We start from the raw sequence: 21932 nt of genomic DNA on the forward strand, positions 1-21932 counted from the left end.
TACATTTAATTGATTATCTTATTATTAACAGACTTATTCATCAACAACAGCGCAGAAACCCCCTTATCCAATATGTTGTTAATTAAAGTGGAATACTGTTAAACGCATCCTAATGCAAACCATTCAAGTATAGAGGGCATCCAAAAACAGGGGAGTGACGTCTGCCGCAGATAATAAAGAACGCAACACACACTCCCCCACAGAGGGGTTGTGTACATGTGTGAGGAATAATTTGCAGCTAAAATGTTTCTAATTACATGAATGATTCAGAAAATCCCAATCATTACAGGCTATTAATAGAAAACGTCTCATTAAAACACATTTCACGCGTTATGCACATTTGACGCTGCTCACGTGTTGCAGGTTTGTAGGAAGACGGATGTTTTGCAGCTCTGTGTGTGTTGGACTTTTATCATAATACACACCTATAGGAAGCAGCTATAACTGCTGCAGTGCAATAGAAATATCCTCGAGAGGAGATTTGGTTTCTATACCTCAGTAATATGTGTTATCTGTGCTCCAGGAGGGATGAGAGCATACATTTTTACACTTTAAATGGAAACTTTTCCCGTATATCTATAATGCAAACAGTGAGTTATTTATTAAAATACTCATCTAAATGCAATGCTGTCAGTGTGATTGCACTCCTGAGTACTTCATGTTACGCAGAATATATGATATTATATTTATATATCTTTTTCCAGTGCCTACACACTCAGCCTGAGAGCAGATAACTGTTGTGGTTAATATGCACGTCAGACTGATGTCTTTTTACAGTATTAAGCTTTGGAAATTACCATTTAAGGACTAATGTAGCGTCAGAAATGTTGGCCAAAAAATCATGATTTAAGGGCCCAAAGTAAACTTCAAAAAGCTGTTATTTCCAAGGCTAGTTAGAAACTAATGCATTGTACATTTTTTAAGGCTAAAGCCAAAATAGTTGGAACTGTCTCCGGCTCTCTCTCACACATACAGATGGTAATGTGGACATGAATTCATGATTGAATCAGAATGACTTTTTGTGTCCCGGGGGGAATTGGGTTTCGGCCAGTTCCATTTGAGTATTTCATAAAATAATTATAATAGAATACAAAGATAATATTGATAAATATTTAAATAAATAAGAAGTAAGGATGTGCAATAAAAGATGAAATACGATAAGGTATTATACAAAAATAAGAATTGATTGTAAACATTTTGAAAAAACACACAAATGTTTGAAAATAATAAAATACTCTCTTTGGAACTCATTAAAATCATTAAATTAAATATTTATATAAACATAAGAAGTAAGAATGTGCAATGAAATCATAAAATATTATATAATCATATATTATATAAACATCATAATTGAAAGAAATAATGTCTAATAAAAGTCATAAATATCAAAGGCACTCCTCATTGCGAGAGCGATGGTATGCCTTTTTATGTATTCGTGTTTGCACAGTGTGGTGTTCACTGTATGAATGTTAATCATTCAAATGTATTCACCAATTTCTTAGACATTAGGGGCAATATCTTTTTTCCTGCTATCGACTACCTGGACATGAACATCATTTAAACAATCTGAATAATGTCAATGTGCAGCTTCACAACATGCTAACATTACAGGCTGTGATGAATGGCTCCATTGGTCAATACGTTTAGTCTATTAGGAAATAACCTTGTGAGGAGTCAATCTTTTTTACATTTTTTTCCCTCTAATTCCCTCTCCGACAGAATGCTTCGTTTCCATAACAAATGAGCTTCCCAGGAATTGATTATTTCAACTGAAAGAAAATAATGCATAACTCATCTCACGTCTTGCAGCTCCTGCGCAATTTATTCCCAAACGATGAGCCCTACAAGTCAGCATTAGGCGTCGTAAATCACCGGCAACACGTTGATGCACTACCTGACAAATATGATAATTGCCGGCCCTCCAAACGTATGGGCCTGTCAGCCGTGAGGGGGGGGGGGGGCTGCCTCGCCACTCCTGACATATGACTTCATGGATGCTGGGATATTCAGAGCCCGGGCCCTTGAAAGGGGAAAAGGAAGGGAGGAAGGGCTACCCGAGATCGTTTCCATGGAAACCCAGCATTTCCATTGACTGACTTTGCGCTCACGTAGCGAAGACAAATTACACTGGCCGGTAGTGGGGGAGGTTTGTCAGGCGGTTAGCCCCGGGGTCAAATTCGTGTTGTTTTATTTTCTCACCGTTCCTATAGGGGGTATCAACTGAAAACTCTCATTTCTGTCTGTAATGCGCTCCTGGGCCCATATTATAAAAGACACATGCTTTCAATTACTCTATCCTGGGGAGACATGTGAGGTATCTAATAGTGCTGGCAAGCTGAGGGGATTTGCTCTGTGTATCCGCACGTCTTGTTTTGTTGTTTAAAGTCCTTCGTTTTTTCATTACACAACATTAACAATCTTTTGATTTCTTCCATGCAATGTGTTTCTCATTAGCTTTTTTTTAGTACCCGGGGAAAGCAAACATACACTGCAAAAACAAAGATATAAAACAGTAGGAGGTGTGCTGTTCAAGGCAGACTGGGCTCTATTAACAAGCCAATGGAACAAATGTTGTTAAATGAAGAAAACACACAAACACACACACACACACACACACACACACACACACACCACACACACACACACACACACACACACACACACACACACACACACACACACACACACACACACACACACACACACACACACACACACACACACACTAACTCACCCCGCTCTCTGGGAACGTAGTCCATGCCAGCTCTGTTGTTGCCCACCGACTGTCCATAAGGGTTTCTGCAAATTAAGAGTAGGAGGAAAGTTGACAAACCTGAATTAAATGGTATGAGGGGGGAGGGGGGGTAAATGTTGCACAGCATTACGGAGCACACACACACACACACACACACACACACACACACACACACACACACACACACACACACACACACACACACACACAAAAGATGCAGGTAAATACTTCCCGTCTGTCTCTTTCACAACCTCCACCCACATGCACTCAGTTTTTGACAGCACTGACAATCATGGCCTGTCTGTGATGCGCCTAATTAAGGCTCTCTTTCTGTGTTTAGCACTCACAAATGCACTCCTTTCAAAATTCATTTGTGAAACTAAGAACAAAGCTTCCTCCGAGATGCCTTGGGATGGGACATATTCCATTAACTAGCAACGGTTCAGAGCGGTCATACAAGCACAGGGAGATTTTTAGGAACAAATTTGGGGTGAGGGGCTTTCCCCTACCAAAATTAGCAGGTATATGCAGGCCCCATATGTTTTTTTGGATGGGTTTCCCTCTCCTGTAGTGTGTTCTATAAGTTGTGCATGTAAATGGTCTGCAAAGGCTAAAATCCCTGAAACGCCTCCATTGTAGGACTTGTTGTTTTCTTCCGGGACATAGTGACATCAGTACGTAACACTCGCACTTCTATATGCTAGAGTTCCAAAAAATGGTGATAGGCTTAGGGGCGGGTCATCTGTAAACAGTTTACCAATCACAACAGAGCAGGCCAGCTAACCAATCAGAGCAGACTGGGCTCTGGTTTCAGACAGAGGGTGAAAAGAGGCGCTGCAGCACAGGCAGTGTGAGAAGAATAAAGAGCTTTCTGAACATTAAAGCATGGAGACATGTCACAGTAGAGACACTACGTACTGATATACACCTGAAAACGAGCAGAATAGGGCTCCTTTAAACGTTGGAAAGGGGGCAAGGCTTATTTCCCATTGTCATTGACGAGCATGTCTTTCTAGGCTCTATTTTGTGACGTGTAATGTTCAACTTCACGAAGCGCCAGGCAGCATTGTAAACTCTTCAAATGTTACCATGGTTGCTTGCTGTCGTGTTTAAATTAATTGTTTTCCAATCACCGGGGAGGTTAAATGACTGTTTCTGTCAACGGCGTCTGGCGGCTTTGAGGAGAGCCTAACATTAAATGTTCTTTAATAAATCGTAATGATTGTCCAAATCCCTGTTGATTTGAGTAATTATGTTTTAACTGCATCATGTGCTCATCATGGTGCTATAAATGGGCAAGAATGAGGGTGTGTACCGGCTTACCCCTTTGTGTATTTATTTACTTCAATATTAATTTGTGAAACTAAGAACAAAGGTTGGAGATTACATAGCACCGCTTCAGAGAGGTCATACAAGCACAGGGAGATTTGTTGAAGATCAAATTTGTGGTGAAGGGCTTTCACCCACCAGTATTACTAATAATAATAGATTACATTTGTATAGCGCCTTTCAAGGGACCCAAGGCCGCTTTATGGGAGGCTGTGGTGCAGTGGACTAGTGCGTTGGTGTTGGGATCAGGGGGTCACAGGTTCAAACCCCACTGCAGTCAGCATGTCGTTGTGTCCCTGAGACACTTCACCCCAAATTGCTCCTGTGGGGATTGCCCACAGTATTGAGTATGTGAGTCGCTTTGGATAAAAGCGTCTAACAAGTGACATGTAATGTAATGATATGGTAAACAAACTAACAAAACGGGCAAATAATAAAGTAACCATTTTATAAGTAGGAGTGGAAGCAGGGGGACTGTGATGTGTTAGGGGTCATTCGGCAGGTAGTTGCAGGTTTTTAAACATTGCTAAACCTGTAAAAAATAGCCAAAACTTATTTTCCATTGCCATTGGAGAGCATTTCTTTTTAGGGTTTATTCTTCTTCACAGAAGTGCCAGGCAGCATTGTAAACTGTTAAAATGTTACCATGGTTGCTTCTTTTATTTTCATCTGTTACTGATTCAATCTCTCTTAAAGACTCTTAAACAAAGACGGTTTTGTTTTTCTGTTTCCGTCAGGATTAAATGAAGTGTTTTGCAATCACCGGGGAGGTTAAATGACTGTTTCTGTCGATGGAGTCTTGAGTCTATTAATTAAATGTTTTGCACTTTAATAAATGATAAAGATTGTCCATTCCCTGTTGATTGTAAGAATTACATTTTCACTGCAACATGTGCGTATCATGGTGCCATAACTAGGCCAAAATAAGGGTTTCACTAAATGCCAATTGGAACTGGAGCCAATAAATACCGTTCCCGCTGTAGAGTCTTTTTTAATAAATGATGATTGTAACCTATCCTGCTAAAGTCAATACAAGATATGAATGGGTTTTCCACCATTGGGAGAGGGGCTTGAGATGGCAGGTAATCTGAGCAGTTGTTTTCTTCACCTCGCTGTTTACGACCTTACGAGTAGGTGACATGTGAGCAGACAATCAGATGTGAGGCAGAGAATAAACAGCAGGATCAATGAGCATTGTTGTCAAGGCTGTCAGTCAGCCGTCACCTGATTGGTGGTCCTGGGGTTCATTACACCTCAGAAGGTACGACCCCCTCTCAGGCTCTCTACATACAGCTGTGGCTCACTCCCATTGTTCTGCTGTTGTTAGCAACTAATTACTGGGACAATTACGCTTTCTTCGCAGAGACTCAGTGACACGGTGCCTGCTGTGCACCATTTGCTCACAAGTTGTTGTTGGCTTTGCTGGAGGAGGGTAAACAAATAGCTTGACCTGTGTGGAGCTACATCATCAGCTCTGGCTTTGTTCTTGTCCCAAAGTGGAAGAAGGGTTGGGAGGGGTTTCAAAAAAGTGTTATAATTAGTAGTTACAGGTAAAAACAAAAATGCATTCAGTAACTTAACCTGAGAATCACAATGTAAGTAATGGAACCTGTTTACTTTTGGAATTCCGCCATGATCAAATGCAATGCAAATAAATACAGGAGAAAAACAATACTTTAGTGTACTATTTAGGACATGGAAAACTGCTCCAAGTGTTCTTATTTTATTTAAAGAGGACTGTTACGTGCCATAGTGGGTGCTGGGGTGTGTGTGTGTGTGTGTGTGTGTGTGTGTGTGTGTGTGTGTGTGTGTGTGTCTCTCTCTCCCTCTCCCCCTGATTGTCTCCCTCCAGGTGCAGCCTATCCCTCAGGTGCTCCCAATCCCCAATCAGGGCCTCCATAAGGGAGCTGAGAAAGGCTGCAGTCGCTCTCTTCCTTCTCGTCTGGCTGCTTGTGTGACATATGCAGCATGTGTCTTTGTAAATTGTACTATTTAGTCACTTTCTTTCAGAAGAAAGTTGTTCTTAGTTTGCCTTGCAAATTGGCTGGTGAGCCTTTCTTTATGTTTTCAATTAAAAGACCATCTTGTGGCTTCACAACTCAGCCTCCTCTCCTCTTTTCTCTCGCCTGGTTATTATTATATTTTTGTCACTTCCCTTTGGTAACCCTAGACCAGGAGGGAACGCAAGGACATATTCTGCAAATGTTCAGGTTCATATTTGTATTTAATGTCTCTACTTAAAAGCTCTTTATTGTTCTCATTCTGCCTGTGCTGCATCACCTCTTTAACCCTCTGCCCCCCTCCCCCCCCCTTAGCCTATCATGAACAATGTGTTGGAGCGCTAGCCAGAAGTAAACAAAGGAGTCCAATGGAGGCATATCACCTACAAAATATAATAGAAAATGCTCCGTTTTAGTGATGGAGAAAGTTCCACCCAGTGAAATCATTCTTGAATTAACGGCTATGATGATGAACTGCTAGACTTGCGACTGTGGCTGTGAGGGAGTGTGGACGCCTTTCAACCAGAAGATTGTGGGTTCGATCCCAGCCAACAGGCAACATGTGGATGTATCGTTGAGCAACATACTGAACACTGAGTGGCTCCCAATGGCCAACGGCGTGTGCATGATAGCTTCCCGAACAAGTGGTACTGCTCTGCATGAATGAGGTGTGAAAGGGTGAATGACTCGTAGTATGTAAAGCGCTTTGAGTGGTAAAAAATACCTGATACAGCGCAATGTAAGTCCATTTACCATTAGTATCCTGCTAGTTACTCCCCAATTATTATTTTTTTACCAGTGATCTGATTGCGTCTTTTTGTATGTAACTGTAAGGGATGAAGTTTGTTTTTGTATTACGATTACATAGTCCCCATGCCTGAGTGTTGGTTGAGGTTTTTCTTAGAGAGTTACATTACTGGCTTGTGTGTCAATAATAGAAGTTTGATTGAGTGGATAGATTACGGGTCCATCTGCAGGACGCTGAGCGGGGGATATGTGCAGTGTTTACACTCTGATCATTAGAGGAACCACAATGCTTTCTCTTCTTTTCACAGAGATAATGAATAGTGATCTGTGTATCCTAGGGTACATTACATCTGTGGTGTTCTACCACTGTAGAGCTGCATGTGGTTACATTCACACTGCAGATACCGGCAAGATTCAAAGCAAGCGGGGGGGCTTCTTACTTACCTATTTTAAATGCAAATGAGCCTGGCGGTGTGTGTACAGTAAATGGAAACAAGTTGAAAAGAGTTGACCGCTGGTATTTGATGTGCGGTGATTAACTATGTATGGCATGTTCTCTGAGCATTTTGTTTCCCTTTAGAATAATTTTAGGTTATACAGATAATGAGCTGTCATGGCTAGAAAGTGGACATTTCATTAACGCTTTATCATAAGTGCATAATAAATAAGAACATAATACTCAAGTACTTTACTTCAACATTTCTTAAGTTGTTGAAGTTGACTCGAATATAGCCATTTGCTGCTAGTTTATGCGTCTATTTCAAAGATTTTAGAGGCAAATGTTGCATTTTTACTACATTTATCTGGCTTTAATTACTTTGAAGATTTTGATAAATGACCATGTATTTGGATATGGTGAGACAACCAGTTTTAGCGGGTCTATGTCTGCTTTTTACAGAACCTGGCTAGCTTTTTGCCCCTGTTTCCAGTCTTTGTGCTAAGCTAAGATAGCCAGCTGCTGGCTCTAGCTTCAGATGTATCTAACAAACATGAAAGTGGAATTAATCTTTGTATCTAAAGCTCAGCAAAGAAAAAATGGAATATGTATATTTCTAAACCCAATGAACTGTAAGTAATGCATAACTAGAGCATGATACATTTTTATTTAAATCATGAATTAATGTTGGATGTATTCCACTTTAAGATGAATGTTATTGGTTAAAGGGGACATCATATGCACATTTTCAGGTTCATACTTCTATATTGGGTTTCTAAGAGAATATTTTGACATGCTCTAATATAAAAAAAATAGATTATTTTCCTAAAACTGTCTTCTAAATATATCTGTATTCCCCCTCTGTCTGAAACGCTCTGTTTTTGCGCCTGTGTCTTCGACATCCTCCTGAAAAAATCTCTTCTTATTAGTCAGTTTTTACCAGTCTTCTATATCTGCGTTCTGGACATTTCTCCACTGTCACTGCCAGGGAATCACTTCTACTGTATATGTATACCTTATAGGAAGTCATAACAGTCAGGATAACAGATCATTTAAAGGTGTTTCTGAATATTGGCTTTGTGCATTTCTCCATGGATTGAGCTCTTTAAACAGTTTTGATATGCCAAATATGATTTATTTTATCCATCAAAAAAATGTTTAACATCACAAAGCAACATGTGTTGGCATACAACTAGATGGATATCAAACTATGGATATTTGAATAAGATAAGGGGTTAAGTGTGGCCCTGAAAAAGGCCTTTTCTATGTAACTGGAGTCCAGCTCATTTGGTGGTGTATAAATTAAAGAATGAAGTACATTGAATTAACGATCATTAAATGACGATCCATTAAGAAGGAGCTAATGAACTCATAGTCACTTTGTAATTTCTTTATGGGGAGCATTAAGCCTGTGATTTGTAACCAGAATACTTTAATGTGGAGATAGCAGTATTTTGAGCAAAGAAAAGTTTGAATAAACAGCTGCATAATGTAAAAATGATTCCCCTCCACAATAAATAAGTGGCTCCCTCCATCTTTTGTTGAAAATTGAGATAAAGCACAAAATGATTTAAATGCATAAAGCAAGTCCTGTCTCTAATTTATGAAGGCCTTCTGTAGTTGTGTGCGTGAGGACATGAGCGACAGCAGTTGGGTTGCTCCAATACACGATGGTGAACACGGTTGTTTGTTGCACGACTTGAGTCAGAGCGGAGGAACTAATCAGGGAAATCAGTGTCTGTTGTCTCTGCTCGGCTGCACTCGTGGCACACAGCTGACTGAGAGCTTCCGGGCTCCATGCTGCTGATACTGCCCGTCCCCCGGGTGTCTGATCCAGTGTCCCCCCTTCCCTCTCCTCTCCCGGTCGCCCCGCGGCAACCGAGACAGAATCACTCAGCCTCAACTAACCCACAGGCCCGATGCTCCTTTAGCAGGCTTCACCTCACACGGCGGGCAGCAGGTTGACCATCCTTACATCCGTAGAAAGCCGGGTTCAAGCCTCTGTGAAAGCGGGATTTCACACCGCTGAAGGATTCTTGAGGGAGATACGGACTCCCTCGCAGCTCCAGAGCCGCTCTTCTATCCGAACATGACCTCTGACCTCCCCGTGGAGCCGGAGTGGACAGAATCTCTCTTCACAATATTTCGAAGAATCATACTTTTATAGAAACTATTATTAGCCAGTTAGAGGGGATGACGCTGTATGTCTTCAGGCTAACAGATAACATTGTTCCTATGGACATTTACATATTAGAGAAACTAAGCCTGTGTTCAGATGTTACAAATAATATTTCAAACACAAAATAACTCTTTGCATATGAAATACCATTAGCATGTAACCTTAGATTTTTCAATTTCTTTTTTGTTTTTCTCAAATTCTTTAGCAGTGAATGAAGAACCCGAATAAAGGTCCTTATGAATTGTAATAAATGGGCGGGGATGACGCTATAGCTAAAAATAACCTATTCCTATTTCAAATGTAGTTTTAAGGCAACTGAGCCTGTGTTCAGATGTTAAAAGAATATTTAGAGCACAACATCAATCTGTGTATACCTGTTACCACCAAGCACGTGTAGCTTGAATTATTTAGGAAAATGTATTAGTTTCTTGAAATCCTCAACAATGAACGAAGCATCCGAAATTTTTGAAAAGTCTTGATCAATTGAAGGATATTGGGGCCAACGTTAGCTCTTGCCAAACAAAATCAAAACATAATCATACCAACTGTTGCACAAATCATACTATCTCAGTTTCCTTTATCGAGTCATAAAATTCAACGTAAACAGTCTCACACTAACGTAGGCTGTTCTTCCTAGCAATTCCGAAATGTGTTTCAAATAGTGCAGTTTTAGCAAAAATGCATGTGTTTGGAAAATTGTGAGCATATAACTGGATAAAGGGAACTTGGATGATACTGAACGAGTTGTGTAAGACTTGGTCGAAGGGTGTATATAAATGTTCTTTGTTCACCACGAAGGCATGCAGGAAAAGCAAGGTATTCTCGAAGAATTTATATACAAATGGTCATTAAAGGTGGGGTAGGTAAGTTTGAGAAACCGGCTCGAGATACACTTTGTGTTATATTCCATGGAATGCTCTTAACATCCCGATAGCAATGAATATCTGAAGTGCTTTAACAAAAAATCCATAAAGAAACGTCATCTGTGGAAGCTGTAGCGCTGTAAAAAGCACGACCAATCATCTGAGCCGGTCCGGCTAAAATAACTGGATGGCCTACCTGCCTGTCAGCCTTCCATCTGTGCACAAACTTATCTCGTGCCCTCATTGGTCATGTGCGCGATCGTGTCTGTTGGAGGAGGGGCTCTGTAAGGAAGTGGCAGATTTTTTCCGGTTGTGTATTTTCCAATTCTAGCGCACTCGAGCCGGTTTCTCCAAAATGACCTAGCCCACCTTTAAAGGTCAATTATTCCTTTACCATTTGAGTCCAGGCTCACGTGTTGCTCAACTCTCAAATTTCCGTGGGAATAATAAGGTTATCGTTGGCCAAAAACTCTATTGACCAAAGTGTGTTATGGTCAACTCTAAATCGTCGAAAGCGGTTCAGATTGAAAAAGATCCCATTTGTTCCACAGTTCTCCCCTCCCTGCTAAATGTACAGTGCCTCTGAGATCGCCTTGCTGCTATAACTCAAATCCAGAAATCTCCCTCATCTCCCATAAAACCACAGCAGCGGTGGAGTCATTCCGCCCCTGGGGTAAGAAAACAATACTGCAGTGGGAACTTTAGAGCATCACCACCCGTGGCATTTACCGTACCGTCATTTTTTGTGTGTTTTTTCTTTACGCCCGCAGGAGCCAAAATGCCACACAACTCTGCATTCCCAGTGCGCTCTGGGAGCTCACACATGCTAATATTTTATTCACTTTGTGCACCATGAAAGGGAGGCATCGTTTTGTACACTGACACTCGCTGCCAACAAGCAAACATATAAAATATTAACATCATCATCATTAGTGATCACAGGGTGATCGAATATGTGGCGATGAATAGGTAGAGGAAAAATAGGGTGATCAAGATGGAAAAATGGACTCCTTGGCTCTTTCTAAGCAAGGGTTTGTTTGTATTTCAGAGCATGTTTCCCTCCATTGGATCACAGCGATACAGTCTATGTGATACTCTGTTTGACGCTTGATGAGCACTTTCTGAACAAGTCAAGCTGACCTAATTCAATCTCTCTTCATGGCTGCTTTCATCTGCTTTTTACAGGTCAACAGATAATTATTCTTGTTGATTTACTAATGTATAGAAAGCGGGAAAAGGCCAATGAAGCGCTCTATTGATGTGAAAATCAACTGACGCTAAATGCCTACCCTACAATCGCAAACACGATAGCTGTGTCTAACTTTATGAAACCCTTCATTACGGGTCATCCATCTATTTTATGAGCTTTTTAATGTAACCGTACAGTAAAACGGCGTCTGTAAATAAGCAGGAGCGCACTACAAGTTGCAGTCCAGCTTGCATCATCCATGCGCAAACACATGCCAATCTGAAAAAAAAAACGAATTCCAGATTCAGGCAATGTGTTGGAGTCCACTGAGTAAGCAGCTAAAAAAAACGACATGCAACTGAAAAAAACTGTTTAAACCCAATCCGATGATCTGCCCTTGATGTTTATCCTCAGAGGACAAACATTAGTTAACCCCTGAGATGTGAGTAACAGCTACTGGTCCGGTTGGGGGGGGAAACAGGGCTGATCATCACGCCGTGAGATGCCCACTGGGACTTGGAGGGCTGCTGCCGCTGCATTGATTTACTTGCTGACACCAGAATTGATGAGGGATCAAGCTGGCCACGGTCCAGGGGAGGCAGATTGGACGGGGAGGGAAAGAAGGGAGAGAAATGTAGCTACGGTAGCTGGGCAGGAGGGTGGGCTTCTCCCTGGAGCTACACTCCCCTCGGTGATGGAGGGAGCTTCCAGGGGCTGCAGCATACTTGTTAAGCCATTGACCTTTAATTCACACTTGTCATCTAATGGGTTCCGCATGTGACTGTGGAGCTTCAGGGGCCGGGATTGATCCGCTTGGGTCTCCACACACCACTGATTGGTGGGAGAACCCAACTCGAAACCTTCCACATGCATCAGTGTGTTCCTGTTTCAGTGTGAGAGGGACGCCCCTCTGTATCCTACTGTATAACCAGTGGTGCTGTAGGTGGGGGGGGGGGGGGGGGCAGGTGGGCACCCTCACTCACTCAGCTTGTGGGTGTGACAACAACAGCAGGGACAATAGCAACAGGGCAGTGCTTCAGCCGCAATGGGAACACTGGGGTTTCACACACACACACACACACACACACATCAACACACACACACACACACACACACACACACACACACACACACACACACATCAAACACACAGGGAATGATACATGTGTACATGGAATACATTCACAGCGCCAATTGATACTCAGCGAAATTGCCTATTCAACAGAGCATTATATTAACAGCTTTAATTAACCAAAACATGATTCTTGCTAACGGATCTCATTTCAGCATTAAAGACTGATCTGGTGTGTAAACTGGCAAATTAGACTGAGCCAAATATGCTTCAAATTGTCAGATAAAATACTCATTTATTCTAGTGGTAATGGTGTTTATTTCTCAATATGTGACAATAGTGTGTTTTCTTGCAAATTCGAATGCATCCAAGCTGTCCATCCCATTGTGCATTCACAGGAGAAACAAAGTAGTCATGCAAATATCAGAGCACATACCTTCTACAGCCAGCACCACGGGGACAACGAGGCTGCACACCCACAGCAAGTAATCCATTGTCATAAAACAGGCTTCTGCAACATGAATAAAGGTGTGCAGACTGGACCCTTCGAATGGATGGAGCCTCAAACACAGAGCACCGCAGCCGAGCTTTTTGTTCCTCTCCCAATTCTCATGTCTTCAGATGTGGGGATGGGTCTTTTACGCCCCGTATAAAAAAATAAATAAAACAAAATAACCGAACGCTTTATTTCACATTCATTCAGGGTCCCGTTATTCCTCCGGAGTTGTGAACGCGATGCTTACAGTCTGCAACCCTTCCAGTCTCATTTCTTTATCCGACTTAACCTCACCGAACCTCTGTCCAGGCGCATCCCACGGCTGCTGGTCTCCCCGAGCAGAGGATATGAAAGCCGGGAATCAGGTCGCCTTCTGTCCGCAGAGGAATCTGTGGTAGTCCACTTTGGGCAACTCCGCGTAGCTGTTGCTCTTCTGCGAGGGATGTGCGTCGGAATGGCAACAACCGGGACAGAGAGACACCGAGGGGCTGGGGCTTCCGGCGGAGGCAAGCTGGCGCTGCACACTGTGGATCTCAAGCTTCCGTTCAGGATTTTCAAAATAATAGCACGATAACGGGTATTGGGGTAATTTATTCACCCAAGAGACATCGCATTAAACTAAGCAGCAATGTGACGTTAATGAAGAAAGAAAAACGTTGATGTTGTCCCTTTCTTCATAATAGTTGTTATTTATTGATTAATTGATCTATAATATTAGGGTTAGGGTTTCAGTAGCCGAGGTAGTTTCTATTTGGAAAACATTGCATTGTTGACAAAAGCCTAATATGTTGGCCTAATAGTTACATGATTTTGTATCTATTTATATATATTTATTTATTGTGTTTTGAAACTTTTGATATGCGTTGTAACACTGCGGGCTAAGCTTAATTCGAAATAGATTTATGATTTTTACAATAAAGCCTGTATAACATTATGTATTTATACAGTATATTATATATAGGATATGTATGTATATGTATCTATTTTATTTTTTATTAATTAGACTACGTACAAAATAAAAGGCACTTTTCACAACAACATAGTATGGTCAGTGATCTCACAATACCATAAAGCATGTATCACTAGTGAAACATGGTTCATTTATAGGCCTACATATCAAATACATATTGTTGCGTAATTAAAAGGTGATCACACCAGGTAGAAATCCGGACACAAGATGACATCACCCCAAACACTGACGTCATGGCCGTTTTTCTTTTTGTGTTATCACCTCTTACATGTCATCATGACATGGTTGGTGAACTCTATGATTAACGGAATACAGTAACAGAATTCATTCCTAATTTATTCTTTCAAATAATTATAAGCGAAAACCAAATGTCACGCTTTTATTTGAAGTCAAAGCTGCTGAATTTCCGGGTTTGCTCTGATTTTCAGCGTTGCTTCATGGTGCTGGTGGGGGGCGCGGGGAATGAGGAGGTGAGATGTGGAGGAGGAGGAGGTTGGTTGGTGAGGCGGCCTCCAGCCCGCAGTGTTTGGCGGGCCCGGCTGCAGGTAACACCGGCCTGGCGCTCCGCTCACCGCCGCTAAACACCGATCAATTGTGGCATTAAAGGGACTGTGGTCGCTTCGGCAGGGGACGTCAATATCAGCTTTGGTCCCAATGGATACATAGCGCCTCCCGCGGGTTATTGAGTGGCCTTTGAGGCTGATAGCCTTCTGCATAATAACCATCTGTGGTACCAGTTACACTGGTTCTTTCAGCAAATCCACAGATTTCACCCTGACTAATCAATAAAATCCTGCTATTTGATATCATACAAATATTTTAGCGTTATTTGATCAATTTCACAGTACATTTCTACATGTAGACCTATGATAATGCCACTAAATCAGCACAGACACACATGAGAATACTGCTGCCGGGAGGATCATATGCTTCCCTTGGGGGGATTACGAAAGAAGATCCTAATTATCAAAGAGATATTTTCAGTTTAAATCAGTTTCGTGACAGACTGCCTGTTCTCATTAGTTCATGCCACACTTTGACCTTTTGCAGTCTTTCATTTTAGGGTCCCTTTCCACCACAACCCACACAGGCTTTTTGTCCCTTAGCGGGATCCAGCGGAGAGAGTGCGTGTGTGCTGGCTGGTGGGGGCTCTCAGCTCAGGGACAAGGCTCCCCTTCACACTGCTAATTCATCCCTCTGTGAGCCCCCTCTCCCACTGCTTCGACCCCTACCCCCCTGCTGCTGCACCCCCGACACAGGAACACACACACACATTCCCCCCAAAAAAGTCCCTCTGTGCTACAAACTCAAGATCCCCCCCCCCCCCCCCCCCCCCCCCTCCCAGATCTACCCCCCACTTAAGAAGCTCCCCGGTCACCTCCACCCCTAAAGTTTCTTTTGTCCCTCGGGCTTTGTGCACTAATTAACTACAGTTCAGTTCCCAGCAGGCTCGGGTCAGCCTCCACTACTGAAGCCAGTGATGGACAGCTCTCTGTAATCGGCTGTATTCAAACTGAGACACACAGAAAAGACAGAGGCAGCATTGGTGCAGTCATTATGAACAGGTCATGTAAATAATATGTGACAGTGCTGCTGCTGCTGCTGCTGCTGCTGCTGCATGTGTGGTCTTATTTGTTAAAAAAAATCCCTCACTGATTTCTTGTTTGTGTGTGTTTTTAAGAGTCTCCGAAGAGAGTGTTTTGGACTAAATTTACAAACCTGCTTGTTAATTCAGCTCTGCAACAGTCCTTGAAATCCCTCAGTGTCTTAAAACCCACACAAACAGAGAAGACTTGTTAACGGGTGAAAAACAAAAATCCAATATAAATGCGTGTTATCCTTCCACTTTGACTAATACCAAGTCAATTATATTTCTCTTTTATGTGGAGGAAAAGAGGCTGGGATGTCTCACTCTGACTGAAAAGGGGCCCCCATGCTGTCATGCCTTCAAGTTCATCCCCATGTTTCTTCAGATGTTGTCCCAGTGCAACCTTTCACCGCCTCAAACATGATGAAATGGCAGTTAAATCTCAAACTGGGACTGGACCGGGGTTGTGTATGCTTCAGCTGGTGCATGGACATGTGGAATAAAGAATAGCTGCTCTGGAGAGTCCTTTCCATCCTGCTGCAGATGAGAAATCCGTTCTCGGGCTCATGGGGAAAATATACATATTTTACAGCGCACGGAGAGGAGACAAGTGGAGCCGAGGATGAGGCAGAGAGATGAAGTCTAGCTCTGTGGGACAGCAGTGTTAAGCTGACAAGAGGCGATGACAGAACATCTCCACAAAGCCGAACTGTCTCCTGCAAACTACTCGTGAATTATGAAGCCTGTCCAGTTCAGCGCACTGCGTGTGTATAATAAACATGTATCCGCACATAAAGCATTGTGTGCGTGCAGATTTATGTGAGACACATGCAGCTGTTTTCATATGAATCTAATCATCTGCTTACTGAGGTTTTACTGAAGGTGTATGCTCGAAACATAAATCTAAAAATCATAATTTATAGTTTGGGTTCATACTAGATTAATATATTACAATAATATCCAAGAGAATGGCTTATGTAATAAAGTGACAGAAAACTTTCCAATACAATCTTATTTCAATCCATCAAACAATGGCAAAGAATTCTGGTTATTATTCATGTGAAATTGCAATCCATTTCAGTTTAAATCCACAGTATAAAGACTAAAACTGAGCTTGAATTTAACATTAATCACAATAATCTGATCTCATACCACATAATCGTCAAAACAGAGTTTGCAAAGTTTCTTGCCTCTTCCTTGGAGAATGTTTGTATTTATACAGTTTCAGGAGAACTCCATTTCCAGTCATATATGGAAAGCTTAAATCACTGCGCCTGGACAAAAAAAAAAGTCATTCATAATTCTCCCCCTTGCAACACCACAGATCGACATTCTTTTACTTAGCTTTTTGTTAGGAGAAAACTAACAAAATACCAACTATTTATTTACTAGCTTTAGTTGTTCCTGTAACCTTTTCTTACTTTTGGACATAAGCAGACAAGTTGTTTTCCTATGTCCAATATTTGTGCCAAACTGGTTTTAGTTCTATATTTATCGTACAACATATTTTTAAATCTTCTCATGTAACGAAAAAGTATATTCCCCAAAATGTCCCACTAGTCCTTATGCAACATTTCTTCCCAATTGTAAGCCTATGTCATAATAAAACTATTGGCACAACCGTGGCGAAGCTGCTATAATATCTGACCATAAAACTGACACAATTCTGTCACGGTTGGAGTAAGCAGGGTAACTGGGGATTTAACCCAAATGCAGACTAATACAAAAATAAAATAGGGTACAAGAGCTTACAGAGTCATGAGGACGCCAGAGTCGAAACAGGGAACATCATACAGACAAATACATCTGACAAGGTTTTATGCAGAGAATCATAAATCCGTAATCATGCATAAGGTCAGGTAGATAAAAGTCCAGGTTGAGATTCAGATAACAGAAAACTTGAAAGCCAAAGGACAGGACAACAACATCAAGAGACTTCAACAAACTGGCCAGTAGTGTGTGGAATACAACTGCTTTTAAACTGAAAGGCTGTTTGGGAACATGTGTAATGGGTATGGCAGTCAGGTAAGGGGGAACAAAGAAAAGTCAGAGGGCCTCATCTGGGTGGAAAAATGGCAATGATACAAATAAGTTGTATAGAAGGTAACCTCGATCGACGAAGATTGGCGAAAACTCTTGCGAAGTTTGCTGCCTCAAAACCTTTCCTCACCATGACTTTTGGAGGCCAATGCATAACCCTAACCATTGGAGGTCAATGTCTTACTTTAACCATAGGAGGTCAATGCCTAACCCAAACTATTGGAGGTCAATGTCTTACTTTAACCATAGGAGGTCAATGCCTAACCCTAACTATTGGAGGTCAATGTCTTACTTTAACCATTGGAGGTCAATGTCTAACTTTAACCATAGGTCAATGTCTAACTTTAACCATAGGAGGTCAATGCCTAACCCTAACCATTGGAGGTCAATTTCTTACTTTAATCATAGGAGGTCAATGCCTAACTTTAACCATAGGAGGTCAATGCCTAACTTTAACCATTGGAGGTCAATGTCTTAACTTAACCAAAGTAAATGCCTAACCCCAACCATTCAAGGTCAATCACCAACCTTTGTGGTCCTTGATCATCACCAGGACCGGCCATCACAAACATCCACACACAAACACCATCACCCTGTGACATAACCTGAGCCATTCGGGGTCAATGTCCAACCTCAACCATCTCGCAAGAGTTCTGTAAATCGAGTATTTATCCTCGCTGTAACTACCAATGATAAAATTGGAAACTTTATTTGTCACTCAACCAAAGGCAATTTACTACTATGCACACGGACAGCCACAGTACGGCATCCTTGAAATTCAATTTCAGGGATGGTGCCTTGCTCAACAGCACATGGAAGTGCCCATGAGGGGAAAAGGCACCATTCCAGTTGCAAGTCCACAACCTATACCCGCTCCTTACGGCGACATAAAGCCAATCTTAATTTAAAGGTCTACAAACATGACTGTAGAGGAGGGACACACAGAAGACGGGTGAATATGTCTATCCACATCAACTAAGGAGAGATCATCTTTATAATTTAGGATTGCTGATGTGAGAAAAAACTATTTATCTTTCAACAAACACCGGGAGACAAAGTTAATGGGGACAGCACTGTCAGATAATGAGAGAAAACAGTCAGGAGGAGACTTTGCCGAATCACTTCCACCGAATTCTGCATATATTTGAATATCTGCCATTGTCTGTCTGGGCTCCTTGTTTGCTAACAAGGCCAAAATAAAGAGTTCACGAGCACTGCGGAAACACAACACGAAATATTGCAGGAGTGGTGCTTTGCTTCATTGATTGGAGAAGTAATGATACATGATTATGTTCAGACAGGGAGCTGGCTGTTAGTTGGTGCTTAGGGACGAGATCACTGCTGGGCTTTTCACACAAACTGCTGTCAACACGGGGGTCTGTGCACCGCTGATCGATTGAATATGAATCGGTGCTGGTTTGGTGCACTTGTCGTGTATGTCTCACTGAAAAAACTCCGGAGTCGACTCTTCTCCTGAAGCTGTCAGTGTCAGCCAGGTAGGGGGTATAGAGCTCCACCAGCTGCACTTCCTCTACCTCCCAAACTTCACAGCTAATCACTGGAAAGCTGTCACTTATCGTATAGGCGCTTGCATAATGAAGAATTTCAGCTGTGCATTTCAGGTAATCTTAGGTGAGATGAGTGGAAGCTGGCTTCTGAAATAATGAGTGTTCATCCGCAGAGTGAGGCAATACACAGCAAAAACTAATTAAGAACAATTCCATTTTAGGGGGGCAAAGACAGTTTCAGCAGAAGTATTTTTCTTTCAGAATTATTCACAGGAGGCGTTATTGATGATTCGCCACATTCGGCAATTCTCCCACCATTCTCCTCCTCCATTATTCATCCACCTCTACTTTTTAATCTCCTGTGAGCTGACTCAGAACTCCACTTCCATTTGCAGACTGTTCCTCCTCTATGCTCATGTCTGTAGCATTGATTAAATGGACCCCGGTGGGCCGGGGATTACATCGAGGTCTATTTGAAATGGCATTTCTACAGTGTTTTTCCATTAGCATACTATTGGAATTTAGATAACTGGCTCTGTGTAGGCTTTGTTGATTTCTGAGTTTATTTGCCTGGGTCACATGGGGTCCATTTGCTGCAATTTAACAATTACTGTCTTTGGCGTGTTTGCTAATGTTTCTGTGTTCACATCCCTCACCAGTCTACAGCGCAGCCAGCAGACTCCCACAGGAAGGCAGAGGAGAGAATGAGGAAATAGTGGAGGCAGAAAGTGAATACCGACGATTGTTTTTCATCAGCTGAGATGAAACAGGGACACGATCAAGCAGGACTGAGACAAATTAGATAGCAGAGGACGGGGCGAGAGATGCTGCTCTCAAGTCTCATTCTGTCTTGTACACAAATGTGTGGTTTTAACAATGAGCTCAACACTGGCTCTAATGAATGCCTGCAGATTTAGAAACAGTATCCCTCTTTGCATCAGATCAGAGGGAAGTAGCGTATGGTCATTAAAAGGTGTGTTGGATCACTCTGTTTACTCGCTACATGCAAATGTGTTGCATTGTGTAATTAATGTTCTGCTCTTGCTGCATCTCTGAGTATTGTGCATACAGATGTGGAAAAACATGACTTCTACACATCTTTTTGCACCCATTATTAACACATGCTGACTTTCAGTATCTAGAAAACCTGAAGGCTTTTGACCTCTCTGTCATATGTGATATTCCTTGACAAGTAGCAATGGAAGCACCTTCCGAAAGCTTCAACACTTCGAGTCATTGGTGTCAGGATGTTTTCTAACATTTGTCATTTGTAGTAAAAAAAAGACTGCTGCTCCAGTGTGTCCCAACAAGGGTTTTGGCGGTCATTCCAGCTAAAGGTCTTCATTTAAACAAAGTATTTCCTCACCCTACACAACCTGCAAAAACAGATATGAGTCAGGCGGCAGCATCCTCCACTTCAGGTCCTATCAGGCACAGAAACGATCACGCAGGCTGAGCAGATTGCTTGACAGGCTGTCATGTCTTTGCCTGAGGCTAAGTACAACCAGTACATCCACCAATTACCCGGAAATATGCTGTAAAAAACGTATTGTAGGTTTTTATAATGGTTTCTACATGTGTGCAGCGGTCAACTCAGGGCACAGGGTGTTCATTGACAGAAATCTACATATAATTTAATTAAGTGAACGTAGCAATACCATTTATGGCCACTATGAGTCAGCAGAAAAAAGGGTGTAAACGCAACACTGACATTGTTGGCATGGTGAAATTGTTAGCAAACAGTTGCTTATTATAATATCCATAATTTAGAAAGTAACATCATTTATGTTGAGTCGTGTTAATGTCCACCTGACTTGGTGACAGTGGGTAGGGACTTCGCTAGCGCCGGTTCAAGTCCCGCACAGATCAAATAGAGACTGTGGATGGTAGCTGGAGAGGTGCACTGCCGAGGTGTCATTGAGCAAGTCTTCAAACCCCCAACTGCTCCCAGGCGCCTAACCATGGCAGCCCTTTTGCTTTGACACCTCTCCACAGAGGTCCTGTGTGTGCATGTGTGTATTCCGGGCCTCTGTGTGATGTAATGTAAATATCACCAGAGTGAAAATTGAATTTTCCCTCAGGGATTAATAATGCATGTGTTACGATCCGAAACAATAATACTTCATTGTCAGATCAAATCTGACATTTTTCTCGCATCACAGCAGATCCATTTGCAACATAAACAAGGACAAGACAACAAGATACAAGGAAACAGACAATATACAATCCCTGAAGGAAATATGTTCATTGTACATTGGACCTTGGATTTAACTCCTTTGAGGATTGACTGGTGCACAAAGCAATGCTTCAGTCTAACCTCATCAAATCGTGGGACTCTGTATCTCCGAATTGAAAGTAACAGTTCATATTCTCTGTTCAGGACAGAGGTGAGAAGTAACTAAGTACATTTACTCAAGTACTGTAGTTAATTACAATTATGAGGTACTTTTACTTTACTTGAGTATTTCCATGTTATGCTACTCCACTACAATTCAGAAGTAAATGGTGTCCTTCTACTACACCTAATGTATTTAATATATTTAGTTACTTTACAGATGTGGATGAATAATGTGAAATATAATCAAGTGTTAAATCAGACTTTAGTTCCACCTGGAGTAAATCCACAAGCTACCCTGCAGTATACAAAGTCATTCAAACTAGCTGCACCTTTACCAGCTTTGAGAACACTTTCATGATCAATCATTATAAAACATATCATATATAACATTTTGAAATGGACCAATCTGCACAATGACTACT

At 41.8% G+C, this 21932-nt stretch overlaps 1 protein-coding gene across 1 annotated transcript in view; it reads right to left on the reverse strand.

Annotated features, from left to right (window-relative positions):
* The window catches only part of ephb3a (eph receptor B3a), a 56106-nt gene extending 42550 nt beyond the window's left edge, over nucleotides 1–13556 (reverse strand). The window contains 2 exon segments of the mRNA XM_034215223.1: nucleotides 2735–2799; nucleotides 13007–13556. Coding sequence (XP_034071114.1) covers nucleotides 2735–2799; nucleotides 13007–13070 — 129 coding nt within the window. The 5' untranslated portion in view covers nucleotides 13071–13556.
* Between the last annotated feature and the right edge of the window lie 8376 nt (nucleotides 13557–21932).

The sequence above is a fragment of the Gymnodraco acuticeps genome, unplaced genomic scaffold (assembly GCF_902827175.1).
Source record: "Gymnodraco acuticeps unplaced genomic scaffold, fGymAcu1.1, whole genome shotgun sequence".
In the NCBI taxonomy this organism is placed as follows: domain Eukaryota; kingdom Metazoa; phylum Chordata; class Actinopteri; order Perciformes; family Bathydraconidae; genus Gymnodraco; species Gymnodraco acuticeps.